Genomic DNA, 14,456 nt, shown 5'->3' on the forward strand with positions numbered 1-14,456 from the left:
ACAAGAAGGCATGAACGTGCACCAAAGTGTCAGGGAATAACACCTGGTTTAATGGGGCTTGTGGCTGTGAAAAGCTGATAATTGAAAGCCCTGGGTAAAGTGAACACACCCTATACTTGGAAAGTATTATCATTTAAATTCATCTGTCTTCTTTTATACTATTGGGTTTAAATATCATGCTGTGCTCCCATCCAGCCTATGGTAAGATATTCTTTCAGCCCTATTGGGGTCTTTGCATCTTGTGAGTACTCCAGAAATCCAAGTCCAATGAATCATTCCTGTTTACTATGGCCTCATGGAATGTGGCCCTTGATCCACGGCTTTTAAAGTAACATGTTGCTCTGGCTAGGAATGGGGTAGAAAGGAATGCTTCTCATCTTGGGGCACTTGCCTGGGGTTCTTCACCTTGTCTCCACCAACTCACTGCTGCTGGTTCACTCTCACTGGTCATATTCCAGGTGGATTCTATTTCCAGCTCTGACCACCCCTCTCCCACCCCAGGCTGAATCCTGTCCCACTATCATAGGTGCACCTATCCTTCATAGCTCTTATCACAGTTGCAATTTCACATTAACTTTTCTGATCATTTTATTTATGTCTATCTGGGATCCAAGTTCAATGATGAGTCTTTTCTTCACCAAGGTTTCAATAGCACTTAGCACAGTGCCTGGCATACAGTAGAGGCTCAATAACATCTCAGTTGGATACAAGTCTTCCAAAAGAAACCTAGGTTAAGGTGGATACAATTACATTGCAGAAGCAAGGAGAAAGTGGGTTTGTTTTTCTGTGAGGAGAGGAAAGTTGCAAGGAAACAGGTGCATGGGCCTCTACCTCACATGACTCCTATACACATGCCCCCCCCACATTCTTTGGCACAGGCTGGGCATTTAGTAAAATAGTAAGGAAATAAACTGATCAACTATACATATATTAACAAATGTTTAACACATTTTTTTTTAGGTATGTCAAGTAAAACTATGAAACTAAATCAAGGGAAGGGAAGTATATGAGTCAGTGCTGGGTCTGCGGGAGGACTAACATTTCCAGAGGTCCAGACACAATCCATTGCCCCTCACAAGACACAGGATATATCCACAGGACAGCCGAAAATATCTTGGAGAGGGGCGGGGTTACTGTCACCTTCTGCCAGTAAGAATCACACAAACCTGGGTCACTGGTTGCTACTGTTGCTAGCTCAGTCTTCAATCTAATTCCTCACCTTTATTCCTGTCCCCCCATTCTATCTCCCCCTCAATCAGGCTCAGCCTCACTTAAAACAAAAACAAAAACAAAAAAATAAACAAAAAATACCTCCAAACCAAGCCAGCTAAGACTCATAAGTGAATTTATGTGATCGCTATGGTAGGCCCTTTCCCACGCCTCCTTTTGCTCTTCTATAGGAATGGGCACGTTAGCCTTCGCCAGGGGACGCCAGGCGACCCGACCTCCGCCAGCGGTACGACCTGTCGGCGACCTTCCTGCCTTCCCGCGTTCCTACGAGTCTGAGCACCCAAGCCCGCGCGCCTAGCATTGGCTCAGGCCTCCCCACCCCAGCAGATTCTCAGCAGAGCGCACGCGCGCGCTCCAGGACCCGCGCGGAGAGAGAGGGCGGGGCTGAGGGGGGGGCCCCAAAGCCTTGGGGGTGGGGCGGCGTCCGTCACGTGACGCGGTTTCACTGTTTACACGCGGAACGGCCGGAGGAATTGGCCTCAGCTAGGCGTTCTGCTCCGTTTCGGTTTCACTTCCGGTGAGGGGTAGTCTCAGAGCTGGCGGTGAGCCGACGGTTAGAGCAGGAGGCGGCCGCGGCGGCGGCGGCGGCGGCGGCGGCGGCGGCGGCGGCGGCGGCGGCGGCGGCGAGGGCTGGGCCTTGAGCTCCCGCAGCCCACCTCTCCTGGGCGGGCTCCTGGCGCCAGCAGGGCTGTCGAGAAGATGGAGGAGCTGGTGGTGGAAGTGCGGGGCTCCAATGGTGCTTTCTACAAGGTACTTCGGTGCAGGGCAGGCCCCATCTTCGCCCTTCTTTCCCTCCCTTTTCTTGTCGGACTCGGTGCGAGGCAGGCCTGCGGCCCTGTTCCCCAGCGCTGCGCCGGGGGGGGGGGGGGGCCAGGGCGCACTAGGCGGGATGTTGTTTGGGAGGGAAGGACCAGACTTGGGGCCTGTAGGAAGCCACTGGAGCCCCGCTTCCTCTCCTGCTAGAGGCCCTGGCTCCTACCGGAATGAGAAGCGGGCAAGCAGGAGAGGGTGCCCTTTCGGGGGCCGAGTCGCTCCAAGGAGAGCTGGGGATAGGCAAGGGCCAGCGGCAGGTTGGAGATCCCTGCAAGAACGGCCAGTATCTCCATGAAGTGACTGAAAGGGACTATTTGTCTTTTCCTAAATAACCCCTCCAAGTGGAATCTGGGCCCGCTGTGTGGGTAGTTGCCTAGGAGCGGGGTCGCTTCTGTCGCCGCCTCCTGTCGTGCAAAGAGGGTTTGGGATCTCCTTTGGCTTCTATTTTTCTGTCCAGCATTGGGACTTCGGAGAGCTCCACTGTTCTGGGCAAGGGGTGTGAAGAAAGAGTAGTAAGAAGCTGTAGTCACTTTCAAATTACAATGACAACTGATTTTTAGTGGCTTCTCTTTGTATATTTCAGGTATTTTAGATCAAAAAGTTTCAAGAACACTGACATATCTGAGTAGTGCATTAAAGAAGTTGATAATCTTGAATATTCTCGCACTTCCTTTCGTTATAAAATGTAGACAAATTCAGGAATAAAGATGCTTCAGCATCTAAAGTCATTAGCAACTCTGCTACTTAAAAAACATTTTTTTAATCCTCCAAAGGCTTGAATGTATGCCATGAAACTTCAGGAAATTAACTGAATGTTATTACTAGGGAATTTTTTTAAGTGAGTAAAAATAATTGTTTTGTGCTCCTAAGTACTTAACTGTCAGGTCTGAATGTGTAGTGTTGCAGTGGACTGCATTGTTGAAGTTTTAAATAGGCATGATGGTTTTACTGTCTTTCTTGTTTAAGTTACATCACTGCATATCAACTAATATCTTAGATTTTCAAAAGAAGGGTTAAAAATATTTTGATGTGTCCATAGTGCATTGGTACATACTAACTCCAGACCTAGTAATCTGTAATTTATTGTTTCCTCTTCAGTGCCCCTCTATAACTTCTGCAAGTACTATCTCACCTTATTACAGTCTTGGCAATAGATGGTGTGTATGTCAGGAAGTATGGAAATTATCTGTTGCCATTGTCCAAGATTCTTAAATTTATTATAGAAGAACTTAAATGTTTCAGATGAGACTGGTTTGGCTGAAGGAAAATAAATTGACTTTAAATGCGTTTACCAATTTTATGGAAATATTTGGAGATCAATATTTCGTAAGTGAGTGAAGTATATAAACGGTTCCATACTTTTAGCAAAAAGATTAAACCTTTTGCTATAAAAAGAGAAGAAATAACCCAGAATTTACATTTTTAACAGTCTCACCAATATAAAATTGACCCTGCAGTCAAAATTTTGGTTGCATATAAATGATGATCTTTAATTTTTGCTAGTTTGTGTATAGTCGTTCTCATTCCAAGGTTAGTAGTTTTTTTTTTTTTTACTAGATTTGTGGTGCTAAGTATTAATAAAGAGGAGCAGGGGCCAATGGTTGCACAGTATTCTAATCTGTGATATTAACTTAGATTGGATGCCACACTTATTGTCTTGTAGTGGAGTTTGCTTGCTATAGAGGGCAAATAGCACATCCTGGTCTTGAAGGATTTATTCGCCTCTTCCAGCAACCTATGCTTTATTCCTGTGATTTTTTTTTGCAAACTGATTGGAATATAAGAAATGCTATCAATGCCCTGCCTTTTTTTTTTTAACAATGTTGCTTAATTTGAAGTTGAATAAAAATGATATGTTGTCCTGTATTTCCCTAAAGTGAAATATGAACATATGTGTATAAAGAAATTACTGTTATATTTATTTAATTAGGTTTATTTTTAAGAAAACCTCAAATGGTCTGTATTGGTGAAAAAATAGTTTGTATAATGAAAAAGGTTTGAACTTTTATAGGACTAATTGCTGTGAGTTACAAAAGTAAAACAAAAGTAAATTAAGTTGCTTGTCTAGTGGGAATTGGCAGAAGAGATGGAAAATAAAGACCAAAAAAAATGAACTATAGTGGAGAAATCATAGAAAAGCCTTTAAAATACTCAAAGGAATTCAGTATAATTGAATTCAGACTGTGATTTGCCTAACAGAACCAGGATATGGCAAGGGACAGTTACCATCTTCTGGGCCCATGATACAATGTTGCCATATAAACTGGATAGAGTATATGCTGGGAACAGTTTAATTCTTTTTCTAAAAAATAAGCTCAGGTTGCAGAATTAACAGAACCATGAAACCTAAACCCAAAGATTGTAACAGCTCATTTCTACTCTTCCCTCTGGTGTTTATTCTTAAAAACTGGGAAGTTAGATTTATTAATTATCAAAGCCACTACTATTATGCTTAGGTGTTTCTTTGACTTGAAAAAGTTAGTCATGTGTACAATGTATGCTATTTAAGACATGAAGACACTTGAATTATACCTCAAAAGCTTTTCAAAGCAGCTCCTAAATGAGTAATGTTGAATTAAGTTCTTTATTCTAGGAACATTTGTATAAAATAGTGTAGTGGGGGTTTTATTGTTGTTGTTTTGACTGAGTTATATATTGGGAATGGTAATGAATTAACTCCATTTTAGATGTAGAATATATGTCATTTCAATATAAATGTACTAATATATCCCAAGATTCCTAGGTTTTGTATACTAGTATGAAAATTACTAAAGATGGGTAAGTCCTGTGTTAGAAACATAAGATACAATACCTTGTCCTGGCCAGTGTGGCTCAGTTGGGCGTGGTCCCACAAACTGAAAAGTTGCCAGTTCAATTCCCAGTCAGGCCACAGACATGCCTGAGTTGCAGGTTTGGTCCCTGGTTGGGGCACATACGGAAGGCAACCAATCAGTGTTTCTCTCTCACGTGAATGTTTCTTTCCCTCTCTTTCTCCCTCCCTTACCCTCTCTCTAAAATAAAAAATAAAAATAAATTTAAAAAAATAGAAAAAATTTTTGTTTTCTGAATATATACTGAGTTAAACGTAGTGTGGTATAAATATAATAAATTACATTTTTATTGTTAGATTATATTAATATATTTTATATTTTTAGGTTTGGTGTCTGAGGATAGTAGTAATATGGAGCTAGCAGCTAAATATGACAAAATCTACAATTGAGGACATTTTCTTAATGAAGGCATAAGTAGTCCAACATGTCATATCGGCTACATAGCCTGCTGGAAATCACTATTTTACTAAACTTGTATAAGGCACTGTTCATGTTTCCTCTGATGTTTCTAGACCTAACTTTGCATACAGGTGCTATTGTGTACTTTGAGGAAGTGCGTTATTCAGGTCAACCACATGGTTTTTCTTCCCAGAATCTAAATAACCTTGTTAGTGTTTAGTACCTTTGTGGAAACATTATTTTTTCCCCTTCCAAACTATTCATTTTCCAACTTCATACCGAAACATTCTGAAAACCTCCAAATAATCAAATACAAAATTCAACGATATAGTCCTGGCTGGGCTGTTCATTTGGTTGAAGCGTTGTCCTGTGAACCAAAAGGTTGAGGGTTTGTTTTCCATCAGGGCACATACCTAGGTAGCAGGTTCAGTTCCTGGTCATAGTGGTACAGGAGGCAACCAATCCATGTTTTTCTCACATTGATGTTCATCTCTCTCCCCCTTCCTCTCTAAAAAAAATTAATAAACATATATCAATGGTTGAAGATTTAAATTTTTAAAAATAATTCAGTGATATAATAATTGGCTTTCTCATGCCTGCGCACTATGGGAATGTGCTTACTGAGATGATTACAATCACGATTATGGTAGCTCTTAACAGGTACTGACAGCTTTCTGGGTGCCAGGCACGATTCTAGGCACATTCCCTGTTAATTTATTTAATCTCCCACAATCCTGAGGTACTGTCATTCCCATTTTATAGGTGAGAACATAGATGTACCAACAAATTAGGTAAGTGACTTACTGCTGTGTGTCAGAACTAGTAAGGATCAGATCCATGATTTGAGATCAGTAGACTGAGTTCCTGAAATGATGAAATTTAGATTGAAGAAATTAATTGGATTTGATTTCCTGCCCATTTTTTACTTCATTGTAACCTTTGATTGTATTTATTATTGTACCACTTCCTTAGCATTCTGTAAGTGCAGTTGCACAGTTATGTTGCCATTTTTTCACTATTGATACAAAGATGTGAAATGTAGTAAAATATCCAACTAATGTATCAGCTTCGTTTTTATTCTCTTGTATCTTGACATATTACGCTGTAATTCTTCATACGAATGCCTATTACGGAAAGTTAAAGGCAGAAATCTTTGACACTGCTATGAAATTGGCTTTTGTTACTTTGGGAGCACATAAGAACTTAAATATTCAAAAGTTAGAATATTCACACACAGGAAAATTAATAACTTTTAATATTGTCTTTGTACGTGTGTGTTGTTTTTGGTTCAGGGTGAACCAGAAAGACACTATTTTCCTCAGAATTTGTGGTAATTACAGAGGAGTCAAGTATTCCTAGATATGCAGTGTAGTTGGAAAGGCTGTTGATGAGGTTTATTGTGCTTTTCCCTTTTTGTTGTTCATTTCCTTATTTTGTTAGTTCCCACATACAAAGGGTGACAAAGTGATAACTCACTTTATATATGAGGTCTTGGGTTTGAATCATATTTTATCCATTGTGTCTCTATTCTCTATCTCTTACAGACTTTCTTTTGAAGGATAATTTTCCAACACTGTTTTTAAGTTTTCTCTAGTGAGAATAATCATTACACTACATGTGCTGTCTTCAGTGATAATGTAGCAGTTGTGGTTATTGGTAGTCAGGGGCTCACATTGAAATTTCTCTGCATGGCACCCTCTCTTGTGATCAGTGACTCATATTTGTGAGAGAATTTACTATAAACTAAAGGATGTGACACAGTGGGGGAGGAAGAGTTCATCCAAAAAGGGATGGATTTTCTTCTTAATTTCATCAGTCCGATAATGTAATGCTTGCATTGGATTTCCAGTCATTACACACTTTGGTAAGTATGGTTTTTCTGATTGCCTGTTGGGGCCAGTTGCCAATAAGTTGGGGATCCCATAATGACTTTTGATGTCCTATTTATTCCCCCAAATGAGGAACCTGTATCTTTCTTTAGCTGCACTTTAGCACCTTTCTAAGACCCCAGTGATTTTCAACACATTTTCTTCTTTCTCAGAATCTATAAATAACCTTTTAGTATTTATTAGCTATCTTTGAGGAAATAGTCATTTCTTTTTATATCTCAATTTTTAAGTCTTTTTGAAAATGTGCTTTTATTGAGATGTAACTTACTCAAATGCAAGAGCTTTTATGGTTCTGCATCTTTTATAAAATATGCCCCTCTGTGCTTTTCCTCTCAGTTACTTAATGCCAACTCTGTGCCAGGCATTGTGCTAAGGCACTGGACATGTGTGATTTCATTACAGCAACCTTAGAAAGCAGGTCCAGCGCCCTGTATTCATTCATTACCTGAAGATGAGGAATCTGAGGCCCAGAGACCACTTCTTGCAGAGCCCCACAGCAGTGCTGTGATAAAACCAAGGTTTTGAACCTAGGTCTCATTCACAGCAAAATTCTTGACCACTAAGTTTATTGATTCATACAAGAGCCCTGGCTCTCATTTAGTAGAGTTCCCTTTGTGTATTCATTGAAACCCCTTCATTTTGCCTTTTTTGGTAACCTCTTAGAAATCCCCTCCCCCAAACCAACTTGACTGTCTTCTCCCCAAATGCCAACTTTGCTTGATACAGATAGGTGGGGATCACAAAATTTAGTTCTCCAAGTTGGTGATGGGTGGGGTGATAGTGCTTTGAAAGTGGCCAGGAAGGTAGAGTATGAATGTTGGGGTAATGGAGAGTCAGGGACAAAAGGAAAGTTACTGGAGAAAGTATAAGAAACAGGAAGATAGGACCCTTGTTGGAAGTGACAGTTGAGTAAAAGGCCTTAGAAGTCATCGGAGATGGTTGTTCTTGGTGTGAGTCCAGGCCAGAAGAAACCAATGAGTTTTCTTTTATTCCACTTACTACGATAGCTTCGAGAAGGTATTACATGCCTTCTGTATTTACTTAATATGCAAACAGTGGCCAAACAAATGACCGATTTTGGAGCAATCATGCAAACATCCATATGTAGATAAGCGTCATTACCTCAAAGGCAGTGGCCCTGGTAGGCTATGATGATTACTCAAACTATTTGTGACACCTTGTCCAGAATTGCTTTCAAAGCCTTTGAAAGCTTTTTTTTGTTTGTTTGTTTATTTAAAATAGTCATAAGAGTTGCAGATCTTCCTCCTTTGATTTAGGAAATGGACAAATGTGGTGAATGAATATGATTAAACTGTGCAATAACTTCTTGGCAAATAAAAAATATAGCAATAAAGTTATGAGACTGATTTTCAGAGTACTTCTGAGGTGATTTTGAAAACAATCCCCAACATTTGTAAAAGTTTTAAATCAGTGTTGTCCAGTGGAACTTTCTGTGATGATGGAAATGGTTTCTGCTTGTGTTGTCCACTACAGTAGGCACTAAGCCATCTGTGACTAGTAAGCACTTGAAATGTGGCAGGTGTGAGTGGGAGACTGATTTTTAATTTTATTTAATTGTAATTAATTTTAGATACCAATAGTCACATATGACCTCTGGTTGCTATGGTGGACATCACAGTTTTACACAAGGGCAATCGTATTGGAAAGACACCTGACTTAATGACAGTAGTCCGTCACCCAGCTATAACAAGGTTCTCTTAGCTAACTAATGGACTTCTACATCTGTGGACTATCAGGCATGGATTGAAAACAGTACAGGTATTTATTGAAAAACCTGTGTCTAAGTGGACCCATGCAGTTCAAATCTATGTTGTTTAAGGGTCAACTGTACAGCCAGGACATGCAAACATAAAATTTCAGGCAAGGATGAAAACGGAAGCAATGTCCCTTCTTGGTAAATAAGAGATCACCTCGTAATAAGAGCCTTGATTTTAGTTCTTATCCCACCCCTGAAAAGCAGGTTGTTAATTTGGTATTAGCCTCATGTGAAGAGAGAAATGTGGGGGAGAGAGGTCTGTTCTTCCCATTCTCAATAATTTTGGGGACTGACTTTATAAAACTAAGAGCGACCAACTCCTGCAGTTTTAACTCAAAATCAAGTCTTTGTGTTCCTGAAGTAATAGTGGGAAAACAACCCCTTAGAAAACTAGAGTCATGCACCGTTACGAAATCTAGTGTATCCTGAAAAGTCATGGTCACTATTAAACCAGAGTTCTCAAAATGTGCTGTAGAAATTGTTCATGATTTAAATATAGCGGCGTAAATGTAAGCAAGAACAAAATAATAGGAAGAAAATGTGGACCCCCCCCCGCTTAAGCTGGCAGTTATAATGATATATACACATGTTTAGGTTAGAAATAATAATTTAGCCATCTTGGGTATAGCAGAACACCTAGATTCCATTTTAGTCCGTCTTGGTCTTACAAGGAAATTTCCTTTAGCATAGCTTTGCTTTTATTTTTTTTTAAAAGAAATTGCAGAAGTTTGATGTCTCTATTTATGTATCATCAATATGTTTTCCAGGGCCCTGCCTCACTTGCCATTATTTTTGTTAGGAGCAGCTAATTAATACTTGCCTGATATGTTTTAATTTTGTATTTTGAGTAGCTTTTTAAAAAAAGAAGTTCTAACTTCTGGTCTTTGAAGACATACTCATTTACCAAGACATTTGCATTGAATCGCTTGTTTAGCACATTTATTGGCTACCTACTGTATACCTAAAATTGTGCTGGTTAGTGAGGATATAAAAATTCAAGAACTTAATCTAAACTAGTTATCTTCCCAACATCCAAAATCATCAGGGTTTACAAATATATTTTCTACTAAGAGTTTCATAGTTCTAACTCTTACACGTAGGTCTCTGATGCATTTTTTTAGTTGATTTCTATATATGGTATGAAGTAAGGATCAGATTTTATTTTTTTGTACATGGATATCCAGTTGTCCTATTTGTTGAAAACAGTATTTTTCCCATTAAATCATCTTGGCTTCCTTGTCCACAAAGGATTTATTATTATCACACCCACTTCTCCAATTCTAAGCCTGTGTTCCTACTGCCCTTTTTGCCTAGCATTCCTACCCATCCTCTGTTCTCTTTTGTTAGGCTAATTCTTTCTTTAAAGTTTGATAGGAACCTCACCTTCTTGTGTGTCTTCCTTGATCAACACATACACACATAGCTTTCCTCCATAGCTAGCATAGGAACCCCTTAGGAATTGATTCACTTAATAACTGTTCATTGAGGTCTTAGTAGGCACTCTGAAGTAAATAAAAATAAATAAACAGTAAATAAAATAAGACCTGTCATCCCCCCCATCCCCGGAAGTTTGCTGTTAGTGGGAAACTAGGCAATACTAATAAAGTGAGATAAATTTATAATAGGGATAAGCATAAGCTGCTGTAAAAATGCAGAGGACAGAGTTTAACCTAGTCTTCAGGGTTTTCTCATAGGAGGTGAGATCTGAACTGGAACCTAAAAAGACCAATAGGAAAATTGGAAAGAAGGAAAATTTTCAAAGAGAGGCCCAAGTGTTTTAGCATTGCTGGGTCAGAACCTACAAGGATGTGAAAGATGAAGCTTGCATAGATGAGCAGTGGGGCCAGGTCATAAAGTGCCTTTTACAGCCAGAGAAGGTGTTTGGGCATAATCGTTGCAGGTACGGAGAAACCATGGAAAAAGAGGAACTGTACACAACAAATTTGAGTAAGATGCTTAAATCTCTTCCGCCATTATAAAATGAGTTAAGATATAAAGGTCCTTGGGTTTCTTTTTTTTTTCTTCTTTATGTTTTATTCTACTCTAATTGTCAAAACAAAAACCAAACTTCCTGCACCTGTTAAAAACAACTTTACAGAATTATGGACAGCATGCTGATTAATAAATTCTTGATAATTAGCTATGTCTTTTGTTACATCATTTTATAGAATTACGGACATTGTGCTGATTAAAGAATTCTCTGTAATTAGCCATTACTATTGTTATGCCTTTTTGCAATTAAATGATCAGACTTAAAAGATTTAACTCTGTACTTTATATTACTACTTTTTTCTCCATGTGCCTCTGAGAGTGAAAATTTAATTAAACTCTGGTAATTGGACTTTTTAGTGGTATTAGCAGCATATTGTTGTTAAAGAAAATTTATTGTACTTGTGTATACATAGATTTTTCCACTATATTTAGTAATTTACTACTGTATACTAAATTTATTAAGGAGAGAAAGATAAGTTACAACAGATCTATACTGGCTGACATACAGCCCTGGAACAAGTTTTATACTTTCAAATTATTGTAGGCTAAAGTATACTTTCAGCTTTGCACTCACTACCAGCATTGAAATTTTCAGTTTGCTGTGTTCCTCCCTCTGCCTCCCGTTCCCCTCTCCTATTAGATGCTGAACTCCTGAGCAATTTTTTCATGTTTTGTTTTAACTACTCAATATTCCTAGGGCCCTGCACGTAGTAAGTGGCTACATATAGATGTGACTCATGAATGAGTTATCCACACAAAATGACAAACTTTGATTTGAAGCTCCATTTTATTCTTAAATATAAAATGTCTGATATTTATAAAATTTAAAAACAAATGATCTTCAGGTTTGGAAGTTAATTTAACTTTTTTTTTTTTACAGGCATTTGTAAAGGATGTTCATGAAGATTCAATAACAGTTGCGTTTGAAAACAAGTAAGTGTCGATATAATTTTAGGTTCAGGTCCTTTGATATTTTATGCTAATTTTTCTTTTTACTCCTCAATTAAAAAAATCAAGTCTAGTTTGAGTGTTTTTCAGGAATGGATCTTCATGTTACTGACCAGGAAGTTCCTCAACAATTCCGCATCAAACCAATGGAAAAACTGTTCCTGCTAATGACCTCAGAGATCCCGTTTGTATAATCTTCATCCTTACATCTCAGTTTCTTTGAATGTGAAGAAAGAAACCAGATCCTTCTGTACTAGTAACTGAGAGGTTGTGTAGGAATATTTGTAATTGTTAAAAAATTAAAATGAATGGATTCATGGCTATTAGAAAATCGATGTGAGTTTTCTAAAATTAAATCTAAAATCAGTGGTATTAGTTTTCTACTATATTTTATTTTTTAACTTTATTTTTATTATTGACAGTATTACAGATGTGCCCATTTTCCTCCCTTTTGCCCTCCTCCCAGCCCTTCCCTCAGGCCATGACCTATTATATTTTATTGGAAATAATCATGTTTACCCATTAACATACTTTTTATCTGTTTATTATATTTCTAATCAATAGTAGCAGTAACTGATATTTTTGCTTTCTTCTGCTAGATGAATAAAAATAAACAAACATATTTACAGGCCTAGGACCATTAGCTACATGAGAGCATCACTAATATAGATGTTAACATTTTCTTGGGGGAGACCAGTCGCTTGACTAAAATTTTTTTGAATTATGCTCCACATTCTGTACGAGTTTCAGATGCACAGCGAAGTGGCCAGAAAATCACGCACTTTACAGTGGTCCCTCCAGTGTCCCAAGGACCCACTTGGCTGCAAAGATAGTTATTATGACGCTCTATTCCTTTTGCTGTAATCCACATCTCTGTGACTATTTTATAACTACCAATTTATACTGCTTAATTCCTTAATCCTTTTCATGCAGTCCTCCTCTCCCTTCCCTTCTGACAACTGTCGTTTTGTTTTCTGTCTCTCTGTTGACTAAAATTTTTGATTGCTAATGAACGCTATTTTCAGAGTAGCCATTCAAGATTATAAAGTAAAATAAACTCCTTAGCCAAAGTGTAGATGTGGTCATAATCTTAGGATTTTACTGAACTCTGAAGAATGTTCAGCAGTTATACTATTTTGGCTTTTATGTACCAAGAGAATTAGTAGTATATCAAAAGCAAATTACAGATTTATAGAGAGAAGAAATAGATTAGTGGTTGCTTAGAAATGGGGAATAGGGAGCCATAGCTACAGAGTATAGTGTTTCTTTTTGAGGTGATGAATATATTCTAAAATTGACTGGTAATGGTTGCACATATCTGTGAATGTACTTAAAACCATTAAATTTTACATGCACTTAAGTGGATAGATTATATGGTACGTGAATATCTCAATAAATCTGTTAAAATATGTGGCCCAGACATACTGTAATTATACTGTTTGTGGATTCATTTAGCTATCAACAGGACAAAGTAGTATCTTCTGATGCCTGAAACACATTTAGGGGGATAGTGATAAAAATAACTTAGTGTATCTGACCCTATTCTTAGCTCTAGACTAATAATTTTAGTCCAAATTATAGAACACTTTTCTCTAAATACATAGACCCAAAGTTCCAGAATCTGCTTCATGTTGTTTCTGGTAACTATGGTTATACTATAAACAACATCATCACACCTTACAGAGGAATCCTGCTAACTTGGAGATTAATTTTTTCTTGTAATTATACTCTTTACTGCTTGTTCCCATCACTAGGTAAACACTGTTTCTGCTAAAAGGACAATTCTCTCTATTTGTCACAATATGTTTTTCCTGTAGTCCCTCATCTAGAGTTATTAGTGTTTAGCAAGCCGTCATTTTCTCTGCATTTAAGGCTATATCTAGTTTACACACTGATTTATCATATCAGTTCTCTTTTACTTTTTTTAATGTATTTTATTGATTATGCTATTACGGTAGTCCCATTTTTTTCTCCCTTTTATTCCCCTCTGCCCTGCACCCCCTCTCCCACCAGCATTTCCCTCCATTAATTCATGTCCATGGATCATACATATAAATTCTTTGGCTTCTCCATTTCCTATACTATTCTTAACCTCTCCCTGTCTATTTTGTACCTACTATTTATGCTTCTTATTCTCTGTACTTTTTCCCCTATTCTTCCCCCTCCCCTCTGATCTCTATTTCTGTAATTCTGATCCTGTTATAGTTGTTTGCCTAGTTTGTTTATTATTTTGGGTTGGTTTTTTTTAGGTTCAGTTGTTGATAGTTGTGAGTTTGTTGTCATTTTAGTGTTCATAGTTTTTGATGATCTTTTTCTTAGATAAATCCCTTTAACATTTCATAGAATAAGGGCTTGTTGATGGCTTCTTTAACTTTTACCTTTTCTGGGAAGCCCTTTATCTGCCCTTCCACTCTAAATGATAACTTTGCTGGATAGAGTAATCTTGGATGTAGGTCCTTGCCTTTCATGACTTTGAATACTTCTTTCCAGCCCCCTCTTGCATGCAAGGTGTTTGTGTTTTTGTTTTTGTTTTTGTTTTGTTTTTTGTTTTTGAGAAATCAGCTGATAGTCTTATGG

General features: G+C 38.1%; 1 protein-coding gene across 14 annotated transcripts in view; it reads left to right on the forward strand.

Annotated features, from left to right (window-relative positions):
• Window positions 1-1,834: 1,834 nt before the first annotated feature.
• The window catches only part of FMR1 (fragile X messenger ribonucleoprotein 1), a 42,652-nt gene continuing 30,030 nt past the window's right edge, over window positions 1,835-14,456 (forward strand). For 13 of the 14 annotated variants that reach the window (XM_054587911.1, XM_054587913.1, XM_054587912.1 and 10 more), the window contains exons 1-2: window positions 1,835-1,980; window positions 11,812-11,864. In XM_054587911.1, the coding sequence (XP_054443886.1) occupies window positions 1,930-1,980; window positions 11,812-11,864 (104 nt within the window). In that variant the 5' untranslated portion in view covers window positions 1,835-1,929. Of the gene's footprint in view, window positions 1,981-11,811; window positions 11,865-14,456 lie in introns of those variants that run through there. The other variant, XM_054587920.1, reaches the window with a different exon arrangement.

This window comes from Pteronotus mesoamericanus, unplaced genomic scaffold (genome assembly GCF_021234165.1).
Source record: "Pteronotus mesoamericanus isolate MK-2021 breed Mesoamerican mustached bat unplaced genomic scaffold, CSHL_Meso_final scaffold_12, whole genome shotgun sequence".
NCBI lineage: Eukaryota > Metazoa > Chordata > Mammalia > Chiroptera > Mormoopidae > Pteronotus > Pteronotus mesoamericanus.